Source organism: Adiantum capillus-veneris, chromosome 5 (assembly GCF_014529385.1).
Source record: "Adiantum capillus-veneris isolate H3 chromosome 5, ASM1452938v2, whole genome shotgun sequence".
NCBI classification, from domain to species: Eukaryota; Viridiplantae; Streptophyta; class Polypodiopsida; order Polypodiales; family Pteridaceae; genus Adiantum; species Adiantum capillus-veneris.
In genome coordinates this window covers 83,832,583-83,842,364 of record NC_140935.1, presented here as the reverse complement: position 1 = coordinate 83,842,364, position 9,782 = coordinate 83,832,583, and the positions used below count along the sequence as shown (strand labels likewise).

General features: G+C 47.6%; 2 protein-coding genes and 1 pseudogene across 2 annotated transcripts; all 3 read left to right on the top strand.

The window, feature by feature from the left end:
• The first annotated feature begins 4,861 nt into the window (after window positions 1–4,861).
• LOC147457628 (uncharacterized) lies at window positions 4,862–5,481 on the top strand (annotated as a pseudogene).
• Window positions 5,482–5,487: 6 nt separating this feature from the next.
• Window positions 5,488–7,655, top strand: LOC147457627 (uncharacterized). The gene has a single exon (XM_086512497.1). The coding sequence runs from the start codon at window positions 6,720–6,722 to the stop codon at window positions 7,653–7,655; it is 936 nt and encodes a 311-aa protein (XP_086368623.1). The 5' UTR covers window positions 5,488–6,719.
• Window positions 7,656–7,741: 86 nt separating this feature from the next.
• On the top strand, window positions 7,742–8,806 carry LOC147457626 (uncharacterized). Its single transcript, XM_086512498.1, has one exon. The coding sequence runs from the start codon at window positions 7,742–7,744 to the stop codon at window positions 8,330–8,332; it is 591 nt and encodes a 196-aa protein (XP_086368624.1). The 3' UTR covers window positions 8,333–8,806.
• Window positions 8,807–9,782: the final 976 nt, after the last annotated feature.

Here is a 9,782-nt window from a genome sequence, read left to right as displayed (position 1 = left end):
TTGCAAAATCTTTCTTGCTTCATCTCGGGAATCTGGCATCACATTGTCAGCTGGTAGTATGTGCTCTTTAAGCAATCTACACAACATAAAAATACGATACAGTCGTGTAAAAATCTATTAGATCATTATACATTTAGAGTTTTATTAAAGTAAACTAATTGTAATAGATCACCTGAAAAGCGCTGTGAAGCTAGTGTCACTCCATCCAAACTTTGCCTGCATGTTGAGAAGAACCAGGAGTGCTTTCAATCTAGACATACATGCTCCATTATACAATGGCGTATCGGCTTCACTTTTCATATCATCATAGATAAGCCTTTCTGAATCCATGATCGTCTCGATCATTTCATCAATCTCGGGCTCAAACATTGCCTCGTTGGGAATGTGCTCTGCATGATCATCCCCCGAGCTGTCAGAGGCTACATCTTGCGGCCTCACATATGCTGCTTGACCAAAACGCCTGCGAACACGTCTATTGGGTTGCAAGATTGCTGCTTGTTGGCCAGCGTCAGAGTCCGACGAGTTATAATTGGCAACAACTCGATCTATAATAGATGGATCGAACTCGCCAAATTCACGAACGTGCTGCAAAGAAACACGTCTTGTCCGTCGCACAGCATGCTTGCATTGATTACAAGGACATAAGACCCTCGTTGAGAGATAGGTGTTTCGGTTGGACGGTCCCACATCCTCGTCACTACTCATAATGAGGATAAAAATCTTATAACCTGGACAACAAATTTAATATTCTATTGGCATTCTTTGTCTTATCTCTCTCTCTCTCTCTCTCTCTCTCTCTCTCTCTCTCTCTCTCTCTCTCTACCTCACATTCTCTAGTCATGTCCAATCCCCGCACACCTTGGTCTAGAGGTGCACGGAGATCAGAACCACCGGGTTATAATCTCGTCTTTATTGGTCAATACCTATATTTGTGGGTACAAGAAATCTACAGACCCACGTCTACATGATACTGCATGTAGTGGACAAAACCCCTTTGCCTCTTCTCTAGCTGTAGCACTTCACAGCATCTTAACATCTTTTCACAGTAGATCTTTTCACTGTTCGTCTAACTCTAAACCCTAAACCGTAAGTAATTCTTGCGTGGACTCGATCTAACGTAAATAAGCATAAATCTAACTAAAAATAAACCTAAATCTAATTTAACGTAAGTCTACATCTAACCTAATCTTTAACGTCTTTTGGGATAGTTTCCTACGACGTTAAAACTCTCTTCTTCTTGTGTGTGTGTGTGTGTGTGTGTGGGTAAACCTAAATAAACCTAAGTCTAATCTAATATAACATAAATCTAAATCTAACGTAAATTATGTTATATTAAAAACAAAGAACTAAACTAACAGGGATTATAAGAACCTTAAAACTGATTTAACACATAATTTTTCACATAAATCGGCAAGAGTTGGCATTCTCATCACTAAAGATGTGAGAGTTAACTTCCGGCGGTGACGCTGCCTCATCTCCATCCGCATCTGACGACAGCAATTGGCCCTTTGGACCGTTCTTGCTCTTGTTACTAACTTTGAAGTTGCTGTTGAATGACTAGAGGTTGTCTAGATGGTCATTGTCCGGGATGTAGTGACTCTTGCCGACATGAAGATCCACCTTCTTCCCTATCTTCTGAAGACATTTCACCAGTACTTTTGGATCGACGGAGCCCACCATGAGTGAAGGCAGCAATACCCTATATTCCATTGAGGGCTTTCTTCACCCGCTTCATGCAGGCATCACAGTCTATGGAGACCTAAATCTAATCTAATATAACGTAAATCTAAATCTAGCGTAAATAAACGTAAATCTAACTAAAAATAAACCTAAATCTAATCTAATTTAATTTAAATAAACCTAAATCTAATTTAACGTAAGTCTACATCTAACCTAATCTTTAACGTCTTTTAGGATAGTTTCCTACGACGTTATAACTCTCTTCTTCTTGTGTGTGTGCGCGTGTGTGGATGTGTGTGCCAATAAAAAGAGATAAATGGTATAACCTTCCTATCACCCATGCCAAGTATGATAGATTGGTTATGCCATTTCCCTCTTGAATAATAGGTCTTGAGTTCAACTCCTCGTCGGCTAGATCTTTAGGTCTTTTAATTTTAATTAGTTTCCTACGATGTTAAATTAGTTTCTCTCTCTTTCTCTCTCAATGTGTGTGCGTTTTTTTGTTTATGCATGTTTTCTCTCTCTTTTCCTCTCTCAATGTGTGCGTTTTTTGTTTATGCATGTTCTCTCTCTCTTTTCCTCTCTCAATGTGTGCGTTTTTTGTTTATGCATGCTCTCTCTCTCTTTTCCTCTCTCAATGTGTGTGTGCATTCTTTGTTTATGTATGTGTGTGTGTGTTTTTGTTTATGTTTCTCTCTTCTCTCTCTCTCTCTCTCTCTCTCTCTCTCTCTCTCTCTCTCTCTCTCTCTCAAAAACACTATGTGTGTGTGTGTGTGTGTGTGTGTGAGAGAGAGAGAGAGAGGGAGAGAGAAAGAGGGGAAGGGAACATGAGAGTGAGGAGAGGGAAGGAGCACCTGGCTCTCCTTCCTCTCCTCGTGTGTGTGTGTGTGTGTGTGTGTGGAGAAGAAAGAGAGAGAGAGAGAGAGAGAGAGAGAGAGAGAGAGAGAGAGAGGGAGAGGGAGAGCGTTACCTGCTCCTTGCTTGAGGGCGCCGAAAAACTCAGATCTGAGATTTGAGTTTTTGGGCGCTCTCTGTTATTTTTTTTAGCCTAGCCGGCGTCGCTATGAGCGTCGCAAATTTACTTGTAAATTTGCGACGCTTATAGGGACTCCGGGAAAAAAAAAATTGAGCGTCGCTAATATGAATAGCCTCTTGTAGTGTATGCATGTACAAGAGTGGCGTCGCCGATGGGAGCAACATGAGGGGCAACTGTTCCAGGAATGAAACGTTTGTCCATTCTCCATACGTTGCCGTACTGGGGTGATCTACTTATTAACCATTTTTTGGATCCAATGCATATATTCAAGAATGTGGGAGAGATCCTCTGGAAGACAATCATAGGAATGAAAGACAATCGAGCTTCACGAGATGATTTGCAGTCAGTTGAAAAGATGCTAGAGCTGTGGCCTTTCACCAATGCAGCCGGCCAAACAAAGCTTCCAAGAGCACCATGGTATTGCTAAAAAGCGAGGAACGACAAGTCAAAAGGATGATTTCAAAGTTCAGGACGCCAACAGGATGCATACAGTGTCTCAAGACAGCATTCACCTGTTACGATCAACTGTCAGAACTGAAATCACACGACTGGCATAAGTTCTTGCAATTTATTCTTCCAATTTCGATCAAGGGGTGTTTAATGGAGGAAGTACGGTCTTGCATATACAAGATTTCAGAGCTAGTGCAGTGGATCTCTTCCAAGGAGATACGAGAGGAATCCATTGCAATCGAAAGGGCTAACTCCATTGAGGTAGTTTGCATGATTGAGAAGTATCTATCCACGAGCTGCCTTTAGTGCAGGACTTTACTATGGCAGACCAGTCGCCAGATCCCGGTTCTATGAGTGCGGATGCATTTATGGGCTTCGTCACACGTATGACGCCCATTCAGATGGCACAGGCGTCTCAGTATTGGATAGCCAGAGGTACGGGTACCACGCCTCTGGGCTTCACACCCGAGGGTCCGACACCTATGGGGGGGTGGGGGGCGCCTATGGGTACGACGCCTGCGAGGTCTCCCATCACGGCCGCTTCAACACCTAGGGGTACAACAAAGGCGGGTACGTCAGCATCTCCGCTTCACAGGCGCACTCGCCGATCTCGACGATCGTCAGGTGGAGGTGGTGGTTGCTGTGGAGAAGGGTCCATATATGCTTCGACCCCTCCTCGCTCACGACCCCCGTCCTACCCAGGCACACCTCTCGACACACCTCTTAGCACACCTCGGACACCTTGGGGGGCACACGATCCTAGTGCCTCCAAGGTGTATACTGTACAGTCAGATGGACAGGTTGACATGGATAGTGTCAGGACTGAGATGAGAAAGTGGGTTTTGCCAGCTCGCGGAGGTGCAATTTTCTAGCACCATCATGACGTCTTGGAATCATCAGGATCGCAGCAAAAATCAATTACATAGTGGAGACCATCATGAGAGAGTATCGGCCGGCTCCGGGTTCAGAGAAGCTTCCGAGGAGGTGGATCACGAATGTTGCACGGGACACCGTGAAACATCGTCGAGATGCAGCTCGTCGAACTTTCAGACAGGGCTTGCCAAAGCCTTCGGGCATCTCACACGAGTCGTGGAAGCAGATCAGGGAGGAGGAGGAGACAGCGGACACGAGGTTCAGACAGCAGTGTCTCGCCGTGGAGGTACGTAGGGAGACTAGGGACACATCTCATCTTGGCAACGGAGGCTTCGACACCTTTCGCTATGAGTTTGTGAGTTTCCAATCCAATCCTAGCTATGGCATTTTTTTTCAAGAGCGATGAATCATGTATTCTTAATTACTTTGGTTTTTGTATAAACGCAGAATCTTGCAATGCATCGAGCCCCGACACACTGGTGCAATTGAGTTGTGCCGACCTAAGATGTGGTACTAGCATCAATGTGGAATTGTGCGTACACATGAAGAAGAGATGGAGCAAATACTAGATGCCGAAAGCTGCAAGCTTGATCATGATGCGCATGCCAGATGTGGCGATTAGCAGGTCAGGAATTGGTTTTTCATTTCTCATAATTAAAATGCTCGTCGATGCAGGGACTTTACTCTATGGCAGCTCTATGGTTCCATTATTTAGCCATGGGGTTCTTTTCGGAGGATTGTTTCAAGGACTGAAGATTGAAGTGAAGTTATTTGTCGTAATTACGACAAGTTCAGGGTGGTCCACTATCGGGGTGACCTCCACTATCGGCAAATTACAAAGCTATTGAAGTCCGACTCAAAGGAGGCGGCCGGGGCTATTTGAAGATGGAAGTATTTGGACTCGGCTACCACGGCCTCGAGGTCCACCCACTTGATGGTGCATGGAATTGCGATCGACCACCACGGGTGGGAATGGCCGCTAAGGTGCCAGATAAGTTTTTTTTTTTAAAAGATGGCCAAGCTATAAAAAAAAACGAGCTGCAGTCGACTGCAAGAAGAGGGCGCCTTGGTGGTGCAGAGTCGAAAAAAGAAAGGGGGGCCATCTGGAGGGCAAGCAGGAGGCCGGTTTGCATGCCATGAAGACAGGTTGCCAGAAGGGGGCGACCAAGGACAGGAGAGGGCCGGAAAGCCGCCACTGGCAGACAAGACGGGCCACCAGAGGGAAGAGGACAGCTCGTGAGAGCGCAAGAAGCAGAGTGGCAGGAGGGCGCCATGCAGGAGGTGAGAGATGGGACAGCTTTGCAGGGAGTTGGCTTGTGAGAGGCCGCCACGGGCATGAGAGTGAGGCTGCCAGGTGCAGTAAGTGGAGGCCAGAACTGCAGGGCAGCGCAAAAAAAAGAGAGCCAGGGGTGGTCATATCACGGGGGTGCGTTCTCAGTTGAGGGGGAGATGGAAAGACAGGAAGGCCAAGGAGAGCTCGGGAAGGAGGTCAACCGGGGTGGAAAGCTCGTAGAGCAAGGCTGTGAGCTACAGGTGTAGAAGAGGAGGAAGGAAACGCTGCCGAGAAAGTGAAGGAGAGGAGGCGGGTATGGTCCGAGAAGGTGTTGAAGCTGTAGAGAAGGGGCACACAGGGGCCGCCATGGGCTGCATGGGGTGAAGAGAAAGAGGGGCAGTCAGCTGAGTAAGAGAATTACTTGCAAAAGGCCACCACAAGGGCTGAGCGGATTGCATCGAGTCGGCGGGCGCCATCATTGTATTTCGATACCGTTTTGTGATACATTGAGTGCTTGTGGGTGTAGTGAATGGTTTGAATTCAATTGCTTTTTTTCACTCTAATCTCGGGCAGTGGGTCCGTGGTAGCGTGGTTGAATCCGGACAGATTGCGTGTGTGTGCAGAGAGAGAGAGAGAGGGAGAGAGTGATTATGGTTACAGATTGGGTGTGATTTTGTATGCCGTCGAGGCTTGCGAGGTCTCCCGGTGTGTGTGTTTACAGAGTTGTGTGCATTGGTGTGTGCGTCGATAAAGGTGATTGTGTGTAGCCGGTGATTGTTCGAAGGCGGTCTTTATTGTGAAGGTCGGCAGAAGGTGTGCATGTGTGTGTGATTCTGTGTGGCTTGGGGTGTTGGATACTTGCTGGGCTATAGAGAGGCAGTTAGCTTGCGTATCGGGTGTGTTCCACTTCCCCCATCCCATCAGTGGTGCCCCACGGAGGAGCTACTAATTGCTCCTTGGTGAAGTCGAAGACGGTGTTGCGGTGTTTCCAGGTTCAAAGAACAAGTGCTGCTAAGAAAGATGTGGTCGGGTTTTCCTACTTTTACAGGTGCTGAAGATGCTGAGGTTTGGTTGCAAGACTACGGCCTATTTCTGCTGGAGAGCGGCCTGTCGAGAGAAGAGGGAGTGGCCCAAGCTTTCCCACTCCTGGTTCGTGGCAAAGCAAAGGTATGGTATGAGAGCTTGCAGACTGAAGAAAAGCTGGATTGGGGCACATTGGAAGCGGCATTCCAAAGCCGATATGTGGTCAACCCGCAGTGGAGTGAAGTGAAGTAGATGATGGACGACCTAAAGCAAAGCCTTGACGGTGATTTTTGAGCATTCGTGTGGGAGTTCGAGGCCATATGGAGCAAGTTTATCAAGGTAACTGTTGTAGAGAATGCCGATTTTTTGAAGTTGACCAAGTTTATGGATTGCTTGCATCTCAAAGTTCGAGATAAAGTCGAGATGGATGAACCGTGCACATACGAGGAGGCAGTAGCCTACGCACAGAGCAAGACGAAGAAGCTTTTGAAGAAGCAGCAGGCAAAGCAGGTTCTCGCGAGTCCATTGGTGCCAAGGCCAATTGCTAGGGAAGAGGCTCAGGTAATCCGACCCTTTGTTGATGCACATGTGGTAGCAGCAGATAGGTGTGATGACAGAGTAGAGACGATACCATGGGGGCTTATGAGGCCTCAGCAGTTGCAGAGAGGAGTCTACCAAGTACGGCCTGATGTGCTTGACTATGTGACTTCAGAAAAGCAAGCAGTGGAGAAGATAGCTGAAGTGCCAAAGTCGGTGAGTTTTGTGGAGAAAGCCAAGCTGTGTTCAAGCTATAGAAGTGCCTTGGATACAAACAGCACATGGGAAACGGAGTCTGCTGACTCAAGGTATGAGACCTATGATGTTATGTATGTCAATAATTCTGTCAAAGAACAACAGGTTGTAGGTGAAGAGCCAGTTTGCGAAGACCAGGGGTTTGGGCAACCCTCTCTCATGCCTTGTGATGGTCAGGCCATGTTGACTGAAGAGGAATGTCTCGATGAAGATGACTGGGGGTTCGATGATCCAATGGTGGAGGTAGATGACGAGTCGCAGGTTTTGGTTTCTAAAGCTATGGCGAGGATACAAGACATGCGAGGCTATGTGCCTGCTCCAGTACCACTTGAAGAGCCTATAGATGAGGTTTTGCCAGTGTTTGCTTTGGATGAGGTTTTGCCAGTGTTTGCTTTGGATGATCGGATGCCGCAGGTGGATGCCATCCTGTTAGGTGGATGCCATCCTGTTGATGGATCTGTTGATAAAGCTTGTTATGCAAGCAACACTATGCCGGTTGCTATAGGTTGTGTTTTTCAAAGACAATGATGTTGTGGAGATCCCTCTAGCCATTGGCTGGGAGACACAGGATACAGAAGATATGCAGGGTATGCAGGTTTTTTTTGGGCGTGGAGATGGTCCATGTATACAACTTTTTGAAGGGTGGTGCTATGAAGGCCTACACGACTGATTGGCTAACAAAGTTATCGGAAAATTACAAAGCTATGGAAGTACGACTCGAAGGAGGCAGCTGGGGCTACTTGAAGATGGAAGTATTTGGACTCGGCTACCACAGCCTCGAGGTCCACCCACCTGGCGGTGCTTGGGATTGCGATCGACCACGGGTGGGAATGGCCGCTAAGCTGCAAGATAAGTTTTTTTTTTTTAAAGATGGCCAAGCTATAAAAAAAAGAGCAGCAGTCGACTGCAAGAAGAGGGCGCCTTGGTGGTACAGAGTCGAAAAAAAGAAGAGGGCGCCTTGGTGGTACAGAGTCGAAAAAAGAAAGGGGGGCCATCTGGAGGGCAAGCAGGAGGCCAGTTTGCATGGCATGAAGACAGGTTGCCAGCAGGGGGCGACCAAGGACAGGAGAGGGCCGGAAAGCCGCCACTGGCAGACAGGACGGGCCGCCAGAGGGAAGAGGACAGCTCGTGAGAGCGCAGGAAGGAGAGTGGCAGGAGGGCGCCATGCAGGAGGTGAGAGACGGAGTAGTTTTTCAGGGAGTTGACTTGTGAGAGGCCGCCACGGGCATGAGAGTGAGGCCGCCAGGTGCAGTAAGGGGAGGCCAGAGCTGTAGAGCAGCGCAAAAAAAAGAGAGCCAGGGGTGGTCATATCACGGGGGTGCGTCCTCAGTTGAGGGGGGGATGGAAAGACAGGAAGGCCAAGGAGAGCTCGGGAAGGAGGTCAACCGGGGTGGAAAGCTCGTAGAGCAACGTTGCGAGCTACAGGTGTAGAAGAGGAGGAAGGAAACGCTGCCGAGAAAGTGAAGGAGAGGAGGCGGGTATGGTCCGAGAAGGTGTTGAAGCTGGAGAGAAGGGGCACACAGGGGCCGCCATGGGGTGAAGAGAAAGAGGGGCAGTCAGCTGAGTAAGAGAATTGCTTGCGAAAGGCCACCACAAGGGCTGAGCGGACTGCATCGAGTCGGCGGGTGCCATCATTGTATTTCGATACTGCTTTGTGATACATTGAGTGCTTGTGGGTGTCGTGAATGGTTTGAATTCAATTGCTTTTTTTCACTCTAATCTCGGGCAGTGGGTCCCTCGTAGCGTGGTTGAATCCGGACAGGTTGCGTGTGTGTGGAGAGAGAGAGAGAGAGAGAGGGAGAGAGTGATTATGGTTGCAGATTGGGTGTGATTTTGTATGCGGTCAAGGCTTGTGAGGTCTCCCGGTGTGTGTGTTTACAAAGTTTTGTGCATTGGTGTGTGCGTCGATAAAGGTGATTGTGTGTAGCCGGTGATTGTTCGAAGGCGGTCTTTATTGTGAAGGTCGACAGAAGGTGTGCATGTGTGTGTGATTCTGTGTGGCTTGGGGTGTTGGATACCTACTGGGCTATAGAGAGGCAGTTAGCTTGTGTATCGGGTGTGTTCCACTTCCCCCATCCCAACGCCAGGAGGAGACAGATGGATATCGGAGAGGCATTTGTCGTAATTACGGCAAGTTTGGGGTGGTCCACTATCGGGGTGACCTCCACTATCGGCAAATTACAAAGCTATTGAAGTACGACCACAACAACACGTTCATGTACACACTAGGAAACACAAAGAATACCTCTAGGAGGCACATCAGTGGGAAGAAGGAACTTTGCTAATCACTAAACTCTAAAACAAAAACACTCCTATCGTACTACTCTTACCTACCTTCCATCACTCGAGTGATGAGGATCAAAGGTGTTTTATGACATAGGTTTTTGTTTGGTGTAACAGATGTGAATGTGTAGGTTTAGGTCAATGTTTTGACTTTAATTGTGCATACTCGTTTGCTAATTGCTCTTGCTCTTTATTGTTTTTGTTTTTTGTGAGTATAAGGCTTTATATTTCATTCCCTAAGATTGGGAGATTGAGAGGTCAGGGAGGAAGGTTGAGAGAGGAGTGAGTGAATGATGACTGTCAGCAAACACTCCCCCCTTCCTTGGGTTGATCATATTGTTTGAAATATGCTCGTCACCCTTTGAAACCAAT

Coding starts and splice junctions, on each gene's coding strand:
- LOC147457627 (XM_086512497.1), top strand. CDS start 6,720: ATGGATTGCTTGCATCTCAAAGTTCGAGATAAAGTCGAGATGGATGAA.
- LOC147457626 (XM_086512498.1), top strand. CDS start 7,742: ATGGTCCATGTATACAACTTTTTGAAGGGTGGTGCTATGAAGGCCTAC.